The sequence below is a fragment of the Macrobrachium nipponense genome, chromosome 7 (assembly GCF_015104395.2).
Source record: "Macrobrachium nipponense isolate FS-2020 chromosome 7, ASM1510439v2, whole genome shotgun sequence".
In the NCBI taxonomy this organism is placed as follows: Eukaryota; Metazoa; Arthropoda; class Malacostraca; order Decapoda; family Palaemonidae; genus Macrobrachium; species Macrobrachium nipponense.
In genome coordinates this window covers 38,971,731-38,997,374 of record NC_061109.1, presented here as the reverse complement: position 1 = coordinate 38,997,374, position 25,644 = coordinate 38,971,731, and the positions used below count along the sequence as shown (strand labels likewise).

At 35.4% G+C, this 25,644-nt stretch overlaps 1 protein-coding gene across 1 annotated transcript in view; it reads left to right on the top strand.

Moving 5' to 3' along the window:
• The window catches only part of LOC135217128 (receptor-type tyrosine-protein phosphatase delta-like), a gene marked incomplete in the record, with an annotated part of 217,514 nt that overhangs the window by 160,793 nt on the left and 31,077 nt on the right, over positions 1-25,644 (top strand). Inside the window, 5 exon segments of the mRNA XM_064252834.1 lie at positions 3,319-3,385; positions 10,307-10,464; positions 11,491-11,690; positions 19,816-19,966; positions 20,950-21,064. Of these exon segments, the coding sequence (XP_064108904.1) occupies positions 3,319-3,385; positions 10,307-10,464; positions 11,491-11,690; positions 19,816-19,966; positions 20,950-21,064 (691 nt within the window).

Genomic DNA, 25,644 nt, shown 5'->3' with positions numbered 1-25,644 from the left:
TACTGTGCTCAATTGTCTTGTGGTCTATGGTCGGCACTCATTTGTCTTGCACTCAAAAGTCGGTAAGCCTACCTGTATATACTTGAGGCCAAATGTATTACATACACATACTGCTGAAGATGAGGAGAAACTACAGGGAAGGGTTGGAGAGTGGCTGGAGTCTTAGGGATGCGTGGCTTGAAGGTGAATAAAACAGTAGTTATGATGAGCAGTAAAGATAGAGACAGAATAGTAATACTAGAAAGAAGAGGCTCGATTATAAAACAGGCAGAAAAGTTTAAATACTTATGATCTACTTTAAGCCAAGAGGGAGGATGTGAGGCTGAAGTTGACAGTAGTATAAAAGCAGTGTGGGGGAAATGAAGAGAGGTAGCTGGAGTTGTATGTGATAAGAAAATGCCAATCAAGCTAAAAGTCAAGATCTATAGCACAGTGATAAGACCAGTGTTAATGTATGGATTGGAAAAAAGAGGCAGTAAAGCTTGAGAGAACAGAGATGAGAATGCCGAGGTGATTATGGGAATATTGCTGCTTGAGAGATTGGGAAATGATGAAGTAAGAAGAGCATGCTTAGTATCTTCACTATTGAGATAGTATGGGCATGTGTTGAAGATGGATGATGAGGAGGAAGTGAAGATGGTGTTTGGTAAGAAAACCTGTTTAAGAGGAAGAAGATCGAGAGGGAGACAGAATTAGATGGCGAGATAAAGTGAAGGAAGATATGGAGAGAAGAGGTTTGATTGTGGAGAAGGCGCTTCAGGCAACCGACCCCTTAATGTAGGGATACATTTTAGGATTGTACTATTGCATAGAGCATATCTAAAATGCGTGGGTAATTTAGAACGATGGGACACTTTCGTACCTCCAAACAGAAAGCTAGGTTTTTACTTCATATTAATATTTTGGTGATTACATACAAATGCATTTATGATAAAAAAATGATGTACTACGGTAAGTTCTGGGTTTACGCCGTATTGTGGTTAGTCCTGCCATTTCTCATAAATTTGTATAAAAAATCTTCTGCTCTCTCTCTCTCTCTCTCTCTCTCTCTCTCTCTCTCTCTCTCTCAGCATACATATAGTACTTTTAAGAGAAAACACAGGAAAGTATCGATAACATATTATTTAACTTACTGAATTTATTTACGTGTAGGCTGCTGTATTGATGTAATCACCATAAAAATATTTAAAATCCATTCGAATTTCTTACTTAGGCAATTAAAACCTCCAGGCTTCAGTATTGTAGAAATTTTTCTATGAAAACATATACTCCTCTCTCTCTCTCTCTCTCTCTCTCTCTCTCTCTCTCTCTCTCTCTATGAAATACGGATTACTGTATCACAAACTTTTATGTACAAATTTAAATATAATTCCATTAACGAATTAGTTTCTTATAGGAACTAAATTATCTTCCTAGATAATTCTTTCGGTAATAAGCATCATCAGCTGATCTGAGAGCATAAACAAAAGACAAAAATACACTTTGATTACTGTATTCTGCTGTATTTATACATTAATATTACAGTACGATACTGTAATATTACCATAAATAATTTTGTATCATAAATATACGTTTCATACGCGAAATTTACTATATAGTTTTGTGCTATAACCCTAACGGAGGAAAGACTCTCTCTCTCTCTCTCTCTCTCTCTCTCTCTCTCTCTCTCTTGTATGTCAGTACTGTCCTGTACTGTACGTATCCTTTTAATGGAAACAATATCAATTATTGTACCATAAACATAAAAAAAACACACAAAAACAAATCCAGCAAGTTCAGACAGATCATGAAGGATGGTTGCAGAATTTCTTTTCTTGTTCTGATTTGTACCATATTTCATTACAAGTTTAGTTGGCTATGATTATCACACATGTTATAACAGTATACAAAAGAATATTTATCATTTCATCACTGTTGAAGCTTCTCTTATCACTGTGAAAAAAAAAAGTTAAAATCTAAATGTCGTATATTTGGTAACTCTACATTCTCGTCCTAGCCATAGTGCCCTTGAATTCTCGTCCCAGCCAGTTACTGTGGTCCAATGTAAAAGTGCTTCAATATTCTCTCTCTCTCTTGAACAGTATATAGTATATAATATATATATATATATATATATATATATATATATATATATATGTATATGTATAGTATATATATATATATATATATATATATATATATATATATATATATATAGTGTTATTTTGTTCATGTTCCATGGTAAACTGAATACAAGGGTGTCTACTATTTAAGTAATCATGGAATTGCTGTACGTGACTTAAATGCCTGAAACCAAAAATGATTCGTCACATACCTGTGATAAACGATTGGTTTAAACTCCAGGGGACAATCATCAAGTCATCTTTTTTCATGAACACGCAGAAGTATGTTGGCCATTGGGGCTGAAAGTGGAGATCCCGTGGCAACACCCTCAAACTGTTTATAGTGCAAATTATTGAATACAAAGTAGTTATCGTTGATGCAAAAGTTAAGAAGCATTTTAAAAGCATTCCTTGAAATATTTCTTACTTCTTCAATGTTATTGTCAGTGGAGTCAAAGGGAGGTGATGTCAAAGCTTGCTAGCACTGCACCTTCGGGTATTTCATGGGAATTGATGATGTTCTTGAACTCATACGTATTTTTTTTTTTTAATGTATATTGATTTTCTGTCAATGGCTGTTGAAAACTTATGAGAAATTTTGCTAGTTTATAGAATGGTGCTTTAAAGGCAGACAGATTAGGTCTTAATGGTATCCCACTTTTATAAACTTTTGGTGGTCCGTACAATATTGAGTAAAAAGACCCACTTACAAACAATTTGTTATATGTATTCTTTGTCAATAATCAAACCAAATTGGCAATTGATCATGTCTTCTGTATTCAAGATTTTTTTTTTATATTATATCCTCTTGAGGACACTCCATAGATTTTGAACTGTCGGAGAGAACAGCTTCCATCTTTTCGACATAATCAGTTCTGTTTAATATGACAGTGCCGTTACCTTACCTGGCTTAGATATTACAATGTTTTTATTCGTTTTCAATTTCTTAAATACGTATATCCATATCCTTAGTGGAAATGGTGTTCAAAGAATAACGGAAAAACTTGGGAATTTCAGTGATACTAATGTTTTTTACATTATTCACGCACTCCCCGAATTCTCTTTTATAGATGGGTCGTTGCTTCAGTTGGTAGAGCAAGTGTTCCAAGTAGATTGTGTTCGGCAGAATATATTGATTTCGAATATCATCGCATCTAAAGATGATTTCTCTAATATGTGTTGATTTCAGCTGACCTTACTGCTTTTGTCTTTCCAGATGTTCGCACTTAATAACGGAGCACGTGGAGAAGATGCATTTTATCATTTTTCTATGGAAGAGACTAGTAAGTATTACTGTTGGTATTTCACCCAGTATTTTGGACATTGTCACTGGAATAAGAGAGTGACATTTAAAAACCATTCCTGATGCTTCAGAAAGCCCTTACTCTAACAGATGTGGGGTTGCCATTAAATTAACAATATTTTCTAAGTCATTATTGTTAATCATCCTATTTAAGTAATTTATGAAGAATTTTCAAAGTACCGGAAATAAGAAAAGTTGATGATGAAGGAATTACATATATTGATATAATTGGAATATTACCCCAGCCATTTGTTTCTTAGCTTACATCATAAAGATTTATGTCCATATATTATACAGCATAGTGTTCACAGGATCATTGTTGATCAACTTCAGAAGACATATTTTATCTGAACTCTGTTCAAGCATTTTAATTATCCTTTATACCTTGTTACGATTTTCATTTGTTTTCCATTGAATAATACTGGATAATGCTTATAAATCTTTTGACAAAGCTTCTTTTGCCAGCTAATGGTAATATTTGTCCACTGATCAAAAACAAAAGATACGGGTTTACAGGGGTCATGGCTATCATTCTAAGGATCAGCAACTTACAAACCACTTATTTTCTAGTACGTACTTGATGATGTTGATAAATGAAAAGTATGTTAATTGAAAAATTTGTTTTATGATACAGTGAAAAGTTGCATTGCATTAAAGTGCTATGATTTTTTTTTTCTTTTGAAGGATATTGTTACAGATATACCTCAACAAATATTGTTTCGACTTGGGTCATTTTCAACTTGAATGCAGCTTTTGTGAATAAAAAGAGGGAAAAAATAATATTTAGAATGTGTGCTTATGCAGCTTTTAAGTCGGTTAGGGAAGAATATGAAAAACGTAATGGAAAATCACTAATAATTAAAATGGCAAAATCAAATGGAAGTAAATGTTAAAGTACGTAAAATAATGTGTATAAAATCATTTAAGATTTTATCATCTAGCAAATACTGTAATCTTATTTATGGGACATTCAGTACCCATAGTTCAAGTTACTTGCAATGTGTTGCCCCATGTTCATGGGAGTTCATTCAAATTTGTCCTCATGGCTGCAAAGAAAGTTCATACTGCTAATGCTGATGCTACTAGGCATCATGCTATATCATTAAAAGATAAGGTGGTTATGCAAATAAATAAGACTGAAACACAAAATTATGTGTAAAACCTTTTAATGTCATAATCCTACAATTCATGACTGACTGACTTAAGCTTAACGTTGCATGTTAAGTGGGAAATTTGTGCATTAAAATGTTAGTTTATTGTGTCCAAGACTATTCGTATTGAATACAGTATGAAATGTAAGCTTTTGCAATACAACAACACATTTTGGAAAAATCAGATATAATATTTGTGAAAGATTTGTTATCGACATTTTTATAACATGCTAATCTTCCAATCACCTATCACTTGGACTGTCTTTGAATTGAGTTTACTGTGTCCATTTTATGTCTGGTGGAAAGTTTTTCCCATTTAAATGCTAGTTTATTGCTTATATAAATATATATTAATATAGTATGAGAATATGTATAAACTGTTACAATAAGACAGTAGTACAAAAAATTAGACGTAAACCTCTTCAGACATTGTTACTTAGCCTGTCCTATTTGAGTTCGCCACTGCCCGAAGTACTTTCATATACTATAAGCATTTTGATTGTAGATATTCATGATTTTTATTTTTGTGGTTTTATTGAGTAATGCTGTAACAAGAAATATGTATAATGTCTTTTGAAGGTATAACTGAAGAAGGCAGTAATCTTGAATCTTCTGAGCATTGTTGATCTAGCCACTATCCTTTTTGTGTTGTAACTCTAATTTTTATTATAATTCTGTTCTTTTTAGGTATTTTCCTAATGACAATTCTTGAGGGATTTGTAAACAGTCAAGTACAGTAATCTGAATAGTACACGATGGTGTAAATAATAATAATAATAATAATAATAATAATAATAATAATAATAATAATAATAATAATAATTAGACGTTGATTGACAAAGTCAAGAAGAAAGTATCACTCATTGATGTCGCAATACCATGGGACACCAGAGTTGAAGAGAAAGAGAGGGAAAAAAAATGGATAAGTATCAAGATCTGAAAATAGAAATAAGAAGGATATGGGATATGCCAGTGGAAATCGTACCCATAATCATAGGAGCACTAGGCACGATCCAAGATCCCTGAAAAGGAATCTAGAAAAAAATAGAGGCTGAAGTAGCTCCGGGCCTCATGCAGAAAAGTGTGATCCTAGAAACGGCACACATAGTAAGAAAAGTGATGGACTCCTAAGGAGGCAGGATGCAACCCGGAACCCCACACTATAAATACCACCCAGTCGAATTGGAGGAGTGTGATAGAGCAAAAAAAAAAAAAATAATAATAATAATAATAATAATAGCAATAGTAACAACTAAAGTAGGGTATATGAAATACTTTATTCACTGTATCTGAAAGTGTACTTACTTTTGTATGCTGATTTTGTAAAGAGTCAGTAGCTTCTGTTTTGTACTTGTCTTGTGGCATCTTTATTTTGAAAATCTAATGAGCACTTAAACCAAGTCTCAGTACCTGTACGTGCATTTGTGTGTATGTGCATTAACAATATTTGCTGCTTGAGTTTAGCTATTGTTATATGCCACCAATCCTGGGAGGTCACTCTTCCATAAATTTATACTTTCAAAGGCAACAACACTTGCAGTTTTAACAAAATCCGATTGGGCGGATTGGCAGATATAGTAAACAGAAAACGGAGATAAGGATTTTAAATAGTATACAAGGAGTACTATCAGTCTCTGTGGCACTTCAAGGATTACCTTAAAGCACAGGGTAAAACATGAACACTAGTGCCGATTAGCAAGGGAAACAGCGCTCTAACCAGAATTAGTACACAAAGAATTTCGAACTAAAGTACCTCAAGGTTAACACTATGTACAGTGGTAAAGAACCACCTCGAATGATTATCACTTTGGCACAGCAGGGGTGGCACCCCATGATCTTCCTGGCAGTTAAACTTGAGGTGGTTCTGCTGGAGTATGCGAATGCGAAGCACTCAAAGGAGGACGGTAAGGGGTCTGCAACACTGTCGATTTATCAAAGTAGGAATTTACTCAACTTATTATTTCAGAATGCGGTGGGAACATATAGCAGGCAAGAAAACACAATTTAAGGGATACATACTAAGCTGGAACCTTAAAGAATTTTGGGAATTGGAACACTGGGAATTAGGCAGTGAGGAAAAATGGAGTGCAAGGCAAATAGGTGAATACTGGCAAACAACTGTGGTTTTCTTACCTTATCTCCTTGGAGTGACTGTGGCAAGGGCCTGAGGGACGTGAGTCGTCTGTGGTGCTGCACCTTGGAGCGTGGGAAAATTGGATACCTCCACTTAGAGCCAAGTAGGACAGCAGGCAGGAGGAGCTCGGCAGGAGCTCAACTCGTAATGGTAGTGGAGTGCTACTAGCCAAGATGATATTCCGAGAGAGTGGTTAATGGTTCCTCTCCTCAAGGGCGAGGCTAGGCCAGGCGAAGGTCTGGAGTGTAGGGAGTAGGGAAGGTTGGGGCAGAAGCGTGGTACTCAGTAGGCACTGTGGTAGTGCGGACTGATTGTATGACACTTGACTGTAGGTGGAGGTCGACACAAACACTGGCCGTGTCCGGGACTTGGTTGAGTGTGGTTGTGAGCCTAAGTCATGGGTGGCGTAAAGTTAGGACTGAACCATGAATCAGTCGTCGCAGGTGCACCTTCACATCTTTGACCTATACAGTACGGCACTGCAAGGGTATGAACTTCGCAGGGCATATTTATACCCAGAAAGGAGGGTATTGGAGTTTTGGTGTTTCACCCCCACCAAACTGGAGTTGCATCGGGGGCCGTGTCTTAGCCACCAGCTCCGGCTGTGATCCTGATTTCCCAGAGGAATGATAGTGCTGCTGCCTTTGTTCTTCCATCTCTGAGACTCGAAATCCTGAAAACAACAATTGGGCCAGTATCATGTTTTAGAAGGGGGCCCGGGCAAATTGCACGTGTTCAGAGAAAGAGAGAGGATGGCAATTGTCAAAAGCTGACAGGACTACGTCTAAGGGCATTGTTAATGAGTCAGAAGGTCGAGCAAGGAACTGACCGAGGGGCTGGGCTGGAATGAATGTTAAGCTGGGTCAGGGAAAGGTGTGAATTCTTACGCTTCAATAGCTACTGCCCGGCAGGAATTGTTAACTCTTGAAGAGGTTTGGGGGCGTAACTGAAAAGCAATTTGCAGGTGTGGGTCACACCTTGTTCTGAAGGGATCTGTTCCTTTGGAGAAGGTGTTTGACAGGTCATTTATTATCTTAGGATTAAAGGAGGAACTCTTCCCGAATTTACGGTAATGACTCGAAAGTCAAAATACTCCCAAGGGGGCTGAATGAGACACAATAACTGGAAAGGAACTCCCACAGATCGGGAAAATTTTTACTATCTGAGGAAGACATTACAATGATTACACACCTCACACTTATGATATGGGGGGGAGAAGGGAGGGCTGAACTTTTACTTGATTTTTCTTATTTGGGAGTGCAGTTGTAATTAATTAATATAATAATTAATATAATAAAGATTGTGTATATGCCATTATCTGGCAGTCATACTTGGAATACTATCATAAAACATTATATGTTGGGTAAATGTGAAATGCACAATACCTACTGATATACATTAGTACTCTATATTAATCATATTTTGCTATGGACACAGGATAAATTAATTTCATCAAAACTTGTAGTAAAGTGACTACAGAAGAGAAAAGGTGTAGTAAACTGAGAAACATTCATACGATTACGAATGAAAGTGCAGCTTACATGTCATCGATAAATGAACTGTGAATATTTGCATGTAAATTCAGTGATATTCACCATAGTCTTAATGAAAGGCGATATATGCTCTCATTAATACTGTTGTGAAAATCATTGGATCTATACACATGTATACTCAGTTTATTTGTCAATTACACATAAATTGTGCTTCTGTAAGAAATTGAACGAGTGTCATCTTTTGGTCTGTTTACTCTCTCTGTCTTGCTTTGTGTGTCATTATTTTACTCCAAAATTGGGTAAATTTAATGTCCTTTAATAAAATGTAACTGATATAATTGTTTATCAGTAAGTCTCAAGGTTTCATCCATTGACATATGATGGCAAATTTTAAGTAACTTATGGCATTTTTGGACATTGAAGGAATTTGTAAATTATCGTATGCCATGCTGAATAAATAACAGTATTTTTGTAATTATGTGTTTAATAGCCCTACACACACACACACACACACACACACACACACACACACACATACACACACACACCACGAAATGTTTATTATATTTTCAGTTTGTTTATACCATAATTCAGTACAGTTAAAAACTGTAGTTATATGCTCATTATAAAATCAGCAGATAAGCGCAAATACACACTTTTTACATTTCATTATTCCTACCCTGTAATGTAACGCTCATGACTGACTTTATCAGCTTATAAGACCATCCTCAATATAAGCTCACAGTGAAATAATACCTCATAATAAGAGAGGGAAGAAGGAATGAGAGGGACATTGGCTCTTGGGGATGTGTATGGATCATTCTATATCACTGGAAAATTAGGAGGCTATGGAAATATACCATGGGAGAGGGGCAAAGGTTGCCACCAAAGCTTGTGCTTTAGCAAGTTGCATTGTGGTGTCAACAGTTGTTCAGGATAAGTCACATTGATGTCACCCATAAGGAACATGTAAATTAATGTTTTTAGTCTTCTTTACATTTGAGTCACAGTAATGTATAAGTTTTTTGAAATACAGAAAAATATTGAACTATTGAACAACTTATTTTATTACACTCATTGCTGTGGCTCAGTCTGGTTAAATGGCAAAGAAAGAAAAGAGGAAGCTCCTTTCTCTTACTCTCTTTTTCTCTCTCCAACCATCACTGCCTTTTTCCTTCTTTCTTCTCATTAATATCAACACTCTCTCACTCTCTCTTCAAAACAACGGCTCTTCTCTGTCTGTCTGTCTCTCTCTCACTCACTTTTTCCATCTTTCTCCTACCTAACACCCCTCTACTCTTTCTCTCTTTTCCTCTCCCTCTCCCTCTCGCTCCTTTCTCTTACTCTCTTTCTCTCTCCAACAATCACTGTCTCTTTCCCTCTTTCTTCTCACTAATACCAACTCTCTCTCTCTCTCTCTCTCTCTCTCTCTCTCTCTCTCTCTCTCTCTTTTCCCTGACACCCCGTCTACTCTCTCTCACTTCCTCTCCTTCTCATTCTCTCTCTGTCAACCCCCTTCTCAATTATGTATGATAAATTCGTAAAGTAACCAAGTCTACGGCATAACCAGCTCCGTTTCAGGGAATCCCTTCTCACCCCAACCCCTTCGGTGGGGGGCAGGTAGGATGAAACCCCATTATGAACACGCGCATATTCGAATGCAATGTTATGTCAAAAATTCAAAAAAGTCGGTGAAGAACTTTCGGAGATTTAAGATTTTGAACAAACAAGCATTTACATTTTTATTTATATAGAAGATGGTAATGTATTTCCTTTAGGAGTGTAATAGTGAGTTTAGGTTTATTTAACTTGTAGTCCTCTCCAGCTTAAGTCATGAGCCATGAAAGAAATCAACAATTCAACCTGAGGTTTCCTTTTTATTTTATAAAATGTACATGAATATTGTTTTTGTTAACACTTGGTCAGAGATGTTGCCATACGTTTTACTGGTTGACTTTTGAATGATGTAAGGTGTATTTGTATTACAGACAAAATCAAAGTGCCAGGGCTTTAGAGATTTAGTTCCAGAATTTTAGGTATGGATGTAGTGGTAATTATATTACTTGAATTTATTCTTATTAGATGTAAAGATCTTTCACCATTGTTTTTATTTTTGTTTCAAGGACCAAGTACTCCAGAAATTATTCTAGAAGAGGAAAACTCTGCAGTGATTATTCTTCCTCCAAAACAACCAGGGGGTAAACTTTCGAGGTGCAATTTAATTATGGGGCAAGAATCCTGTGAACAGATGTACAGAGAAGATGAGTACATGACCTGCCGTGTAAGTAATTCAAATATTCAAACATAATGAAATGATGGGATACAAGAAAGTGTTTGCATGTTGTTACTTTGCCAGCAAAGAAAACTGCCAGGCTTTTAAAGTGGAATGAAGAAGCAGTTTCATTTCTCAAGAAGAAGTAAACTAGTGTAGACTTGATATCATTAAAAATGATTCATGAAACAATATCATTCAAAAGGAAACCTCATTGTAAACTGGCTCAAATCTGTCTCATGAGGAGATTCTTACTCGTAGTTCCTAAACAATCTGTACTTTCGTATATCAGGTAGAGAAAGAGTAGAATCAAGGAAAGAGTACAGTGGAACCCCAATATTTGTGGTCTCAACATTTGCTGACTCACATATTCACGAATTTATCAATGGAACATATCTACCTATTATTCGCGGGAAATTCGCGTATTCGCTGTATTTTTCTATGAGAAATGTCAACAAATTACTGTATTTTCATATCAGTTTCATGATTAGATGCACATTTTGATAAGACTATTAAAAACACCAGGTATAAGCATTTTTAGTGGGTTTTTCTAGGTTTCAACTAACTAAATAGGCTGTTTTAAGCATTTTTACAGGAGTATTCGCAGATTCTAGCTATTCTTGTGGGGGAGGGTGATCTGGTACGCATCCCCCACAAACAAGGGGGTCCACTGTACTAATAATGAAAAAAGTTTGGGAGAATTGTCTGTGAATCACTCATAACTATGTGTCTTTGTTCTTCGATTTAAATTTAAATGTTCAAGTGTTTTCTTCCAACTCAGATTTTCAAATCTAATCCTTTTGATAATTGTATATACTAGGATACTTCATGGATTTTATGCCCACTAGACTAGGTAAAAGTGAAGAGTGCAATGATAGCAAAGTATGTAAACATGAATTTAGTATACTTTGCTCAGTGATTCAAATGACAAGAAAATTTTGATGCACGATTATAGAATTATGATAGAATGATTCTTTTCAACGAAGTGATTTATTAGCATTATTAACATTAAATAGTATTTAAATCCTTTTGCAGTTGCAAGACATTCAACCAGGAGTAATCATCAAGACTCAATCATGGTGTTGCAATGAGAAATTTTGTGGAGAGAAGGCAACAAAGGAATTGGCAACAATGCCTGTCCCTGTGTTTTCTGGATCTATATCAGTTAAAGATACAACTAATACATCTATAACCATTACATTGCCTCAGATCATCAAGGAAGGAGATGGTACCAGGTAAATAAATATTGTTACTGAAATTGTCATGAAAATTACATTCCTGATAAATTTCTCAAATGTCATTTTAACTATATTCATTGCCAGACAGATGGTACTAGTCCAAAACCTGATGAATTATACATGAAGAAAAATTTGTGAGTGAGCCAAAATTAAGTAATGGGACTGTAAAAGAGACATAAAATGACCAGAAACCCAGTTTTGGTGCCATATGTCACTTTTGCTGATTATTTTATTTTTAGTTTTTCCTATAGCATTTGTCCTTTTTACATGGTACAGGAGGAAATGTTGAATTATCATGGACCGTGTGCCTCTAGTTTCAGTAGAGTGTATACCATTTAAAATTTTTGCCTGTGATGTTAGTAAAGGTTCTTTGTAATTTCACCTGTGCTGCTGCCTGCATTTTATCTTTTGCATTGCTTTCTGTATTTTATCTTTTGTCTGACCCATTTGGTACTCTACCAAGCACTCATCTTTTGTGAGGAGGTTAGGTACTTGGAGGTTTTGTAAATCTTTCAGTTCTTGCTGTACTTTAAAGTCACAGCTTTACCAGCAATAATTCTTGGTATGCATATTATTTCAAAATGGTAACTTGGAACTAATTGACCTTAAATGTTCACATTCTGTCCCAATACTGTAGTTTGTGTTAATGTAACAAGTCACTTATTGCAGAATATATGAATTACTTTTTTGGTTCTGAAATTTGAACTACTACATTTGCCAACCAAGTGAGAGTTGAGAATGTTAATTGGATCAAGTTATTGGAAATTTCTGTAAGGCTACAGAATCCATGAACATTTAGATATATTGCTGAACTTTGCATATTTCTGCAACACAGTACAAACCGAATCCGTGTCTCATAAGATTCTAGTTTTGCCACTAGAACTTTTATAGATTCTTGTGATGAAATACTTGGCCTTCACTTTGTACAATTACAAACAAATCTAAGAACCAAAACATATATTTTCAAATGTGAGCTGAAGAATAACCTGTGGAAATTTACCATAATGCTGTTTCTGCTGTTGTCTGTGACAGACTTAAATGAGGTCAGTTATTAGTATGTAGAATGAAGTTTTGAGGAAGATCTATGAAATTTCATTTCTGAACAATGGAAGCTAGACTATTTTTAATGTGCTATCTTTAATGGAAACATATTGAAATAGTGTTTAAAATTAGCAATGCCGAAAAATACCTGTTTGCCACCCTATCACTGTGTTGCTCCCACCATCTTCCAAATATTAATTACTGTACTCTACATCTGGTGCTTCAAAAAGGGTTATGGATTTACTTAGTCTTCAAATGTGAGTATGCCTAGTTCAGATTTCCATCTGTCCAAGAGGCAAACTATATGGAATACTTTAGGAGTAAAAATACATAACTAATAGGCAAGTGGATTTTTTCCCCAGTGGTTTAATAGCCATTTAAAATGTTTTGTCAAAGTTGTTTCAGTAGTTCTTGTTTGCATTATTCTCATTCCACCTCAGACAGACCTTTGGAAGCTTTAGCAATCGTAGTGATAATTGAAAATGATAAAACAATGGAACTGTGGACATGCCCCACTTATATTATGCAAGCATCCCCCAGTCTTCATCTGAGTAAATGTTTGCTTGAGAGCAGAGGGAAATACAGAAATTAGTGAAAGAGTGGAAGATAAGAGCAGGTACATGGAACGTACGTACTCTAACTTGTAAACTGAGGGAGATAGTAGATGTGATGGAGAGGAGGGGGATAGATTTCTTGTGTATGCAGGAGACTAGGTAGAAAGGGAGTGGAACTAGAGAGATAGGAAATGGGTATAAGCTCTATTGCAGTGGGTCACGATAGGGAAGAAATGGAGTTGGAATTATAGAAAGTAACAACTGGAAGGAAAAAGTGGTAGAAGAAAGGCGAGTAAATAATAGGCTTTTAAATATTCCGATAATAATAGGGGACTAGACAGTAAATATAATATCAGCATACGCTCCTCAGATAGCTTGCCAGGAGCAAGAGAAAGAATTATTTAGACAAGAGTTTGAGGCTGCCATTAGAACAGTGAAAGAGGAGGAGAAACTAATAATAGGAGCTGATATGAATGGCAGGGTGGGAAAGAGAAGACATGGGTATGAGGAGGTACACAGAGGGCATGGGTTTGGAATTAGAAATAATGGGAATTATTTATTGGAGATGGCTCAGAGTTTTGAATTGGCCTGTATGAACACATGATTTCAGAAGTTAGATAAGCACTTGATAACTTATGAAAGTGGAGGAGTGCAGAGCCAAATAGATTACATTCTGGTTATAGGAGCCGACAAAAGCAATGTGACAAACTGCAAAGTGATCTTGGGTGAAGCATGTGTTAAACAGCATAGGTTGGTGGTCATGGATTTTAAAATGAGAGGTAGGAAACCCAAGAAGAGAAAGAGAAGATCTAGAATTAAGATTTGGGACCTTAAAGGAGGAAAGGGGGAATGGAGAATTTGGACAGGGTAATAGAGTGGAAAATATCTGGGCAGACATGAGAGAAATGTGTGGGGAAGCAGAGGAACTGGTGGGAAGAACTAGTGGTTATGAAGTGTTGAGAGGAGAAACGTGGTGGTGGAATGGAGAGGTACAGGAATCAATTAGAAGAAAATGAAAAGCATTTAAGGACTGAAAAGTAAGGCATGCACAGGGTGCAGAAGAAAGGTACAGAGGCGAGGAAAGAGAGGCGAGAAGGAGGGTAGGTATGGCTATGGGAAGGGCGGCAAAGCAGTTGAATGAGAGACTAGGAACAAGAGAAGGAGAAAAGGATATCTATAAGATGTCAAACTTGAGGAAAAGCAGAGACAGGATGTGGGTAAATTGGGTGTCATCAAGGATAGTGATGGAAATATATTGTACAGGGAGGAAGACATTAGGAAGAGATGGCGAGAGTATTTTGAACAACTGTTAAATACTGAAAATGTGAGAGGGGAGCTTGAAGCACAGAGTGGAGGGACCAATGAGGGAGATACAGGATACAAAAGTGAAGAGAGCATTAAGGAAAATGAAGATGGTAAATCACCAGGTTCATCAGAGTTCCAAATTGAAATGCTCAAATTACTATGTACAGAGGGGGAGAAATGTATACTGGATTTATTAAAAGCTTTGGAAGAATGGAAGAGGAAGAAATGCCAAGGATTGGGAGGAGAGTCTAATGGTATATATATATATGTATATGTATATATATATATATATATATATATATATATATATATATATATATATATATACAAGCAGAAGGGAGATGTCATGGATTGTGGTAACTACAGGGGAATTAACAAACAGAGTATGGACTGAAAGTTGCAGAGAGAGTACTGGATGAGAGACTAGATTGATAAAGATCGGAGAACAGCAGTATGGATTCATGGAGAGGAAGAGGGACGGTGGATGCCATCTTCATAGTAAGAGAGCTACAGGAAAAGAGGCTAGAGGGAAACCAGGAGCTCTATTGTGCATTCATAGACCTAGAGAAAGCATATGATAGAATCCCAAGAGAAGTGATATTTTGGTGTTTAAGGAAAAGGAAAGTCCCAGAAAAGTTGGTTAGGCTGGTTGAGATGATATATAAAAGAACACCCTCAGCAGTTGGGGAAAACAGAAAACATTGAAGTTAATGTTGGATTACACCAGGGGTCAGCATTAAGGCCATTTTTGTTTGTGCTGGTCATGGATGTGTTGAGTGAAGCGATCAGGAATGAAGAGCTGTGATAATTGTTGTACACTGATGATCTGGTGATTACTGCCCTAAAATGAGGAGGACCTACAGGGAAGGGTTGGAAAGCAGCAGGATCTTTAGAGAGGGGTGGCTTAAAGATGAATGTAAATAAAACAGAGAGTTTTGCTGAGCAGTAGGGAAGATAAAGACAGCATATTAATACAAGAAAGAAGAGGTTCGATAAAAAACAGGCAGAAAAGTTTAAATACTTAGGATCTACTTTAAGCCAAGAGGGAGGATGTGAGCTGAGTGGACAGTAGGATAGAAGCTGCATGGGGGAAGTGGACGAGAGGTACCTGAAGTGGTATGTGATAAGAAAATGCCAATCAAGCTAAAAGTCAAGATGTATTAACACAGTGATAAGACCAGTGTTAATGTATGGAGCAGAAACTTTGGCTCTAAGAAGAAATGAGGAAGTAAAAGCTTGAGAAAACAGAGATGAGAATGCTGAGGTGGATTATGGGAATATTGCTGCTTTAGAGATTGGAAAACGATGAACTAAGAAGAAGGGCAGGCTTAATAAAGATTACAGAGGTGATAAGAGAGTCACGATTGAGATGTTATGGGCATGTGTTGAGGATGGATGATGAGGAGGGAGTGAAGAGGGCTTGTGAGGAACCTGTTAGAGGAAGAAGATCAAGACGGAGACAGAGAATTAGATGGCGAGATTAAGTGAAGGAAGATATGGAAAGAAGAGGTATGGTGGAGGATGATGCCTTTGATAGATTTCAGTGGAGAAGGCGCATCAGGCAACCAACCCCTTAATGTAGGATTAACGGTGGGAAAGAAGAAGAGGAAAATACAGTAAGTGGTTTGCTCTACAGATACCTGTTAACAATGCTTTAATTGATTCATAGCGCAACTAAGTCAAGAATTTTTTTCATATAATATGAAATTTACCACCACCACCCCTTTTACAATTTTGGTAAATTTCTGTCATCCCTTTTTCATTTGTTAAGATTGTAATGACATGGGTTTTCCAAAGAAAGTTGTTATTGTTTATTAAAAAATATATTAAGCAAACATCTTGCATCAGTACCTAGTGCATTCTTGTTCTATATCATTTGTGGTGTAAAAGCCAAGGATGTAAGGGAGGAGCTTTTGACATAGATATAATTGCAGAAACTAGAGAGGAGCTAGAGAGAAAGCTAGATGAACAGCAAGCCGCAGTTAAGCTGGGATAAGTGATTGTCAAGAAAGTGTTCAAGTACTATCTGGGCTTGATAGTAGATGCACTGGGTAGTATGACTATAAGAGAATGTGATCTGCTTGTAGAGAGCCCTTATCAGGCTGAAGGGTGAGGAACATAAGGTGTTGGTAAAATCCTCCATACTCTGTGGGGTAGAAGCTGCAATACTGTGAAAACAGCAGGTAAGGGCCTAAGTTAAATGTATCGTGATCCAAATGAGAGTAGTACTGCAACCTTAGGTAGGACTGGGAAGACATAGGAAAATGTCCTGGTAAGTGACAGCACAACTCATGACTGCGTTTGGGTAGCTTGAGCTGTATATATAAAATATTGCTGACCATCTGAACAGCAGAAGACTTGGTGGTTGATAGGAAGAGTCAGTGCTGACCTCCTTACTGGAGAGTTCGTGGGAAAATGATCCATAGAGCAGCCCTTCATAATATACCTGGGATCTCAGCCATATTCTTCTCATTGAAGGCACCAGAGAATACTAAGTCAACTGGAGAGAAATGTTCTCTAACAAGGAGAATCAGAGACACTGGCACAGTTGCAGTCAAAGTTGATGATGGGGAGATCATTTGGTATCCTAAAAGATGAATGCAAAACTTGAGACGATTCTTACTATCAGGACATCAGCCATATTTCCTATTCTTCATCTTATTTACAAAAGATGCATCAGTGGATTTCAGGAATGTTGCTCAATTAAGGACTGTGAACAACGATGAGTGACTTTTGCATTTGGACGCATTGTCGCAGTTGATATCTGGGAGATCATGTGGTATCCAAGGAGATGAAGGCAAAACTGGAGATGATGCATATTATCAGGTCATCTACAGATGAATAGAAGGTAGCCATATACTGATTGCGAAACACAGAGAAAATCCTGATCTTCAACCAGGTTACAAAAGATTTCCAAGAATTCCAAGGATGTTGGGGTGAATGTAGAAGGCACAAGTGAAAGCAGAACTGGAAGATTGGAAAGATGAGAAAAGTGGCATGAAGCTGGAGATTGCGTTTGTTGGGCTGAGGAAATAGAAAAACCATTTCCCAAGTTTTGCTGTTGTTGGATGAGGCCCTGAGAAAGGAAACTCAAGACAGCGAGTCTTGTACAGGAAAAGCAGTGAGGGAGTAGACACAGTAGATGAAAGCCTGCACTTGGTACCCTTAATGTCTTTGCACCAAGGGGTCATCATGGGCACCGAAACTTATCCAAAGAGCTTCTGGTGTTAATTACAGGATCAGCAGTACTGTACATCTTAACAAGAATCATGGCATCTCGATGGTCTTGGCTCACAACATTTGTCAGCCTTCCTATAGCTGTGGACCAATTTACACACTGAGCACATCTCAAGAAAGACATCGCCATTTACCTCTACAGGAAGGGCACTTTAAATTAGGATCCTTAGCTATGACAGATATTAATTAGATTAAAGCATACTCCTACAGAACAGTATGTGTTGTGATATTATAAAAAACACTACTTGCTGAATTTCCTGTAATATATGAATACCATGGTGGGAATGACTACAAAACAATAGAAGCTGAAATTTTAATAATTCTAAGCAAAAAGAAAAAAAACTTTAATATACTTGAAAACACAAGAGATAACGATATAGCATGAAAGCATTTCATAATGTGAAGAATAATAATTAACATTACATAAATGATAAAGAGAGGTAAAATAAAAAGAAAACTGAGTTTGCATCTGAGCTCTTGTTTATGGGATTTAGCAAGATGATCTTGCTAGTGAGCCATTAAACTGAATAATGATTTTTGGTATATCTATTATATAGTATATATATATATATATATATATATATATATATATTATATATATTGTATATATGTATTTTATAGATATATATATATATATATATATATATATATATATATATATATATATATAGAATATATATATACAGTCTGGTCCCGAATTATGCGGGTTCGAAATTGTGCGATTCCCCACCCCTTTTATGCGGTCGCTAGTTCTCAAAAATATATTTCTGTATCCGCGAAGCCGTTCAAATTCTGCGAGTCACGCGCCACAAAACGTATCAATCTATTGTCTTTTCAAGTAATTTTAGATGTGGGGGATTTTCTTATATAAGAGAGAAGGGGTGGGGGGAATGCTTGGAGGAAAAATAACTATTATTCCTCCAAGGGGGAATGGAGAGGAAGATTTCCTGCTCAGCCATTAGCTAAGACAGACATCATAGCGCAGTGTGTATGAATGATCGGTATCATCATCATCGCCATACATATTATTCAGATCTGCGAAGTGTATTCTCATCATCCGCATCATGCAGATTTGATCATTTATTTTTTTCTATTGTTGAAATATAATTTTGATGAAAATGACTAGTATAAGAGTTAACAAAGAAACAGATGTGTTTGAGAGAGAGAGAGAGAGAGAGAGAGAGAGAGAGAGAGAGAATCACTCGATCTAAACTTTTCAAGAAACTGTCATTTCATGTTGAATTTCGAATTTTATCATTTCTTTTTAAGAAATTGTAATTTCATATCAAATTTAGAATTTTCATGAGTTCTTTTTTTTATCGTAGAATAAATCGATTACATAGTGAACGTGTCGGACAAAGAAACTCAGAAACTTAGACAGGCGCTCATAACCAAGTTTGTTAGTCCTAATGGGAGTGAAGACACGCAAGATCCCAGTACCCGAAACGGTTCACTAAGCCTCCTTCAGCTGAAGAACTCTCCACAGAGGATGAGATTAATGAGTTTGAAGGTTTTTTTCTTTTTGTAGGCAAAGGATAGTTGAAGGAAATTCCATCCATAAGGTTTTTTAAAGGAAATACCTGTATCGTACAGTACACTTGCACCCAATGGTGGCATTGTTTAAGTGTGGGAGTTTTCACCATCCTGTGTGTAATTTTAAACTTTTTCAAGTTATTAAAACCTTTCTAATGTTTTCTTTATCCATAAGAACATTTCATTATTAGAAAAAATTTACAGTATAGTACATAGAAAATATTGAAAATGGGTAGTATAAAAAAGTTTGACTGGGTAAATTGCTGTTTGCCTTGGCCCTAATGGAATTATTCCCATAAGGTATGTGTTTAACTATCTGCGAATTTCCAATTCTGCGAGGCTGTGGATCGACCAAATTCTCGCATAATTGGGGACTGTACTGTGTGTGTGTGTGTGTGTATGAATTATTTTTTTTATATACTAAATTTTTCTTAACATTTATTTTCCTTCAGCACCTGCTTCATTTTAGTAGAACATGTGATCCAAGATGGCGAGAAAGTTCATGACCTTCAAGCAGAAGCCAAAATGTTAATTGGTAGAGACAAACGGAACCAGAGATACAAAGGTGATGGGCCTGTTTGGATTGCTGGCAATATATCACGGGTAAGTAACTTGCATATTTACAGAAATGGCTGTTGAATAATGTCTTTTGAATGTTACATTAGTACTTTGCATGCTTAATGTAATTCCCATAATTTGCATGATCATCCATTACATTTAAATCATGCCAAAATACTACTGTTTACCATGTAATTCCAGATACGCATTTATTTCTAACAGTCTCGCCTTTTGTTTTGCGAAGTTCAGTTTTTTCTAGTTTTCTGGAAGTATCATTCAATCTGTGACCAACTCATGATTGATCTTTGTAGTTATATTGTTGGATTGTTTGACTTCAGAAGTTTAGATGGATGCAGCTGGCTTTATCCACTTTAAGCAGACTGACATTAGCCTAGCCTTTGAACCCGAGCTGCACCCACTTTTTAGTCTTTTACTTTTCCTCCTCTCCTGCTTCCTTACTTTCAGCTTGCTTTCCAACCACTCCAATTCCCTCCTTTCACTGTCTCGAGCCCCAGTGCCTGGTTTTGTAGCTGAATTTTCCTAAATCAGGTTCATGGGTTGAGACATTAGTCTAACTTCTTTAGATATGAAAAGGTTTTAACTGATTGTACTTGCAATTGCTTTTTAATTAACAGACTCATAAGTCACAGTGTGCACTTGTTTTTTTCTTGTTTTTTTAACCTTTGTACTGTATAATAATTGAGTTAGTACTTAAGTTTTTCATTTTTTGAAGAGTGGCACTTTCCTTGTGGGGAGGCCTTTGATTTGTAATACAGGTTTTGTATCATTGCAATAGTACTTATTTCTTCTCTGACCATGAAGTTACCACACATTTTTCTTTGCAGAATATAATATAATATAATATGGTTTAAAATCTGACTTGTTCCTTCCACATAAGCAAGCAGCATGCATAAGGACAAATTGCGCAAAACTTTTATTTGATACTAAAGTGTCAGGAAGAACAAAGACTATTGTTGTTATGAAAATATATCGCTCTCTCTAATTCTGTTTCTAAACTTACTGTGAAGACCACACAACAATTTGAAGTGGGTGATGGGGAAGAATATGGTGGATTCATGAACCACCCCTTGGAGGAGGGAGAAGAGTACTTCCTCGGGCTCCTTTGTGCTACAAAACTTCTAGGTATGTGGTTTCTTTGGACATCCATTTTATTTATTGATATTATATACAAATTTACATACATGTGCACACATATACATACACACACACACACACACACACACATATATATATATATATATATATATATATATATATATATATATATATATATATATGTGTGTGTGTGTGTGTGATATATATATATATATATATATATATATATATATATATATATATATATATATATATATATATATATATATATATATATATATATATATATGTGTGTGTGTGTGTGTGTATGATATATATATATATATATATATATATATATATATATATATATATATATATATATATATATATAAATATATATATATATATATATATATATATATATATATATATATATATATTATAATGCATGTATGTATGTATATATATATATATATATATATATATATATATATATATATATATATATATATATGTGTGTGTGTGTGTGTGTGTGTGTGAATGCATATGTGTGCACATGTATGTAAATTTGTATATAATATCAATAAATAAAATGGAAGTATATAATATATAAATAGTATATATATGTATATATATATATCTATATATATATATATCTATGATATATATATATATATATATATATATAAACACACACACAGTGGGCACCCTGTATTCCCCTTCTCCGGATTAGCAAACTCAACCATTTGCAGATTTCTCTCTGGACCATAATCTACCCATTCACCTTTTCTCAGTATTTTTCTATGAGAAATGTCCACTAATTTCTAGGTTTTTTTTTATCAATTTCATCATAAAATTTACTTTTTTTTATAAAACTACTACAAAAAACCATGTATACAAATTTTTTTTGGCTTTGGAGTTTTTAGCATTTTTATAGGGTTCCAACTATTTGCAGATTCAAACTATTTGGGGGCGTCTGATACACATACCCCGCGAATATGGGGAAACCACTGTATATATATATATATATATATATATATATATATATATATATATATATATTATACAGTAAAACCTCAGTCTTACATGATTCGAGTTGCGTGAATTCACAATAGCACGAACTTCTCATTGGAACGTAACTAATTATCATACGCGAGTCTTTCAGAGACTACAAATCCTCGAGAAATGCTGCAAAACCCTGCAAAAGTGTTTGTTTATCTTTTTATGTAAATTTATGAGTTTTAAAGCTTTTATGTGTAAAATTTATTAAAATGTATTATTATATATTTGTACATGCATAAATATGATACTAAGGTAATTACAGCACCTGCAGTTACAGTAAACCCCCGTATTCGCAGGGGATGGATACCAGATCCCCCACGAAAAGCTAAAATCCTCAAATACTTGAAACCACTCAAAAAATGCTTAGAACTGCCAATTTTGATAGTTATAACACAAAAAAACTCGAAAAATTCTTACATCTGAGTATTTTAATAGTTTCATCAACAAAAGTGCATTTAGTCACAAAAATGATATCAATGAAAATAAAGTAATTTGTGAATATTGCTGTTAAAAATATTGTGAATAGGCAAATTTTCTGCGAATAATGGGTATATACGGTATTTAAAAATCTGCGAATAGGCGAGTCTGCGAATCGAGAGTCCACAAATATGTGGAGTTTACTGTAGTGTTCTTTTACAAGATGTGATACCCATTCACAAAGTTGCTGCACTTTTCAAAGGTGATATACTGCCAAAATCTGTTTAATTTCTGAAGTACTATTACTACAATTAGTGTAAGTTTTAAGGGTAAAATCGGTCTTGAAATTTTGTTTATATTAATATTTTTGTAAATATGGTAGAAAGGCAGTAGAGTAATATCCCAAACTTACGTGAGGTGAGGTTCTACACTCCCTGGCGTAAGGGGACGTTTCTCTTAAGTTTGGCGCGGTCTCTAAAAATGCTAATAAATCTTAAGTTAGGCGCGGTCTCTAAAAATGCTAATAAATGCTTGCTTCTAGAGTTTGAACACTGAATTTTACCCTAATCATTTTACCCTAATCAATTAAAGTTGCTGTAGTTTGATTTAAAAGTTAGTTTAATTCATTACCCTTAAAAAAGAAATAACTGGTTGGCGTAAAAATAGTTACAATAACTACTACTTACATAGGTATCCATTTTCGTATGTATACTAACGGAATGCCATTTTTTTCATCAGGGTAAAAGGTTTCGTTCCATCACTAGATAAACTTCAAAACTCTGTTATAACGAATGTCCACAATTAATAAAATAAAGAAACGTGTATGTTCATACGTAATGTTTGTAGAGGGTGAAGGTAAAATTCAATCAATTTAAAATCATGCACTAGTGTGAGGGCAAATTATGAGAGAGAGAGAGAGAGAGACGTATGTCAGTAGTAGTAGTTATGGGTCGAGGCAATGCCTTTGCAACGGCGCTGTATGGTAAACTCTGGAGGGGTATCATCTTTAAAAAGTGCAAATGGGATCACATCTTCTGAAAGTACATTAACTGTATGTGCTGTAATTACGTAACATAGCATACATACAGATTGTACCAGTACTTTTCTCCTAGGTTAAGATAGTAATTTTCACAGAACGACAACTCTGTTATGTCTATGATATGTTTTACTAGTTGATCATGAAGGTCTTATATTGTGGCAAACATTGTGAATGACGTATACTGCCTTTGTATATATTTTGAAAAATATAAATAGCATACACAGAATCTCCATAGTGATTTTACACTTAAAAGCATGAAAACTTATACAACTAGTACGTACTTCAGAAATTAAACAAAGTTTCTGAAGGGATATCATCTTTGAAAAGTGCAGTAACTTCATGAATGGGTATTGCATCTTGTAAAAGTATGTTTATGCACTAATTGTAGGTGCTGTATTTAATTACCTTTGTATCATATTTATGCAGGTTCAAAAATAAAAATAATAGATTTTTAATAAAGATTTTATGCAGAAAAGATTTAAAACTTAAAAATTTACATAATAAATTAAGCATAAACACATTTTGCAGGTGTTTCTGGAGGATTCACAAATGTTCACACTATTGTGAAGAACTCGAATATGATAATTAGTTAGGTTCCAATGAAAATTTCATGCTATTGTGAATTTAAGCTACTCGAATCGCGTGAGTCCGGGGTATTACTATACATAATTCGCAAAGTGTTTGTCACTAGGACCTCACATAATCACAAGATGAGATTGTTTAGTTGGGCTGGGTTAATAAAATGAATCCATTAATGTACTAGTAAAACATATCGGAGACATAAGTAAGAGTTGTCGTTCTGTGAAAATTGCTGGTGCAATCTAGCACGTGCAGTTAATGTACTTTCACAAGATGTGATCCTATCCACACTTTTTTAAAAGATTATACCCCTCCAGAAAGTTTTTCCTCACATGACCTGGAGATGATGCTGTTCAGTCTTGCTGGTTTGATAAAATGAATTCGTTAACGAACTATACATTTTTAATGTGCATAAAGTATGTACGTACATATTTCTCTCTCTCTCTATCATACTTAGCCCTCACGTGCACACTACATGATTTTAAATTGATTGAATTTTGTTTACCCTCGGTGAACATTATGTATGTACATACATGTTTTCTATATTTTATTGAATTGCTTACCTTTGTTATGACAGTGACATACTATTAAGTTTACTTTTTGATGCAAAGAAAACATCTTTTACTCTGAGAGAAAAATAAGAAAATGGCATCCCATGAATTAGGGGAAACGTTAGTACTATACATAAGAAACTAGTACATACACACATACATATTAGTTACTGTAACTCTATTTTGATGTCAACGATATATTTAATTTTTAAGTGTTTTGCATTAAACTAACTTTTTATGAAATTGCAGTAACTTTAATTTCATGTAAAAGTTAGCTTAATACTTTGGGAGCAGGATTTGGGTCATATTTAGTGTGTAAACTTTAGAAATAAATACTTATTAGCATTTAAGTGACCATACCAAACTTACATGAACTTTCACATTGCATGATGGGCTCTGGAACCTAATCTCATGTTAGTTTGAGGTATTACTGTATACAGGCACTCCCCGGTTATTGGCAATCCGGTTTTATGGCACTTGTCTAGTGCCATAAAATTTTCAATTTATGGCACCATAATGGGCTGAGTTGTGGCTATTGTTGGCCTTATGGCACCATAAGGATGCCTATGGCGCAAATAACTGGCTATCAGCGTCATAAGCCCCATTATGATGCCATAAACTGCCAAGTTTCTGTTAATGGCAGATTGTGCTTATCTGCGCACCCCTGGGAACGGAACCCCCCGCCGATAACCGGGGACTACCTGTATGTATATATGTGATACGTATATGTATATCTATATATGTATAGTATATTTATATATGTATATATATATATATATATATATAATATATATATATATATATGTGTGTGTGTGTGTGTGTGTGTGTGTGTGTGTGTGTGTGTGTGCGTACAGGCAGTTCCAAGTTATCGGCAGGCTAGGTTATTGGCAATCTGGTGGGTGTAAGATGCTTGTCTAGCAAAGAGAATCTACAATTTTCGGTGCTGATATGCACCAATTATCACGTATTGGTGCCGA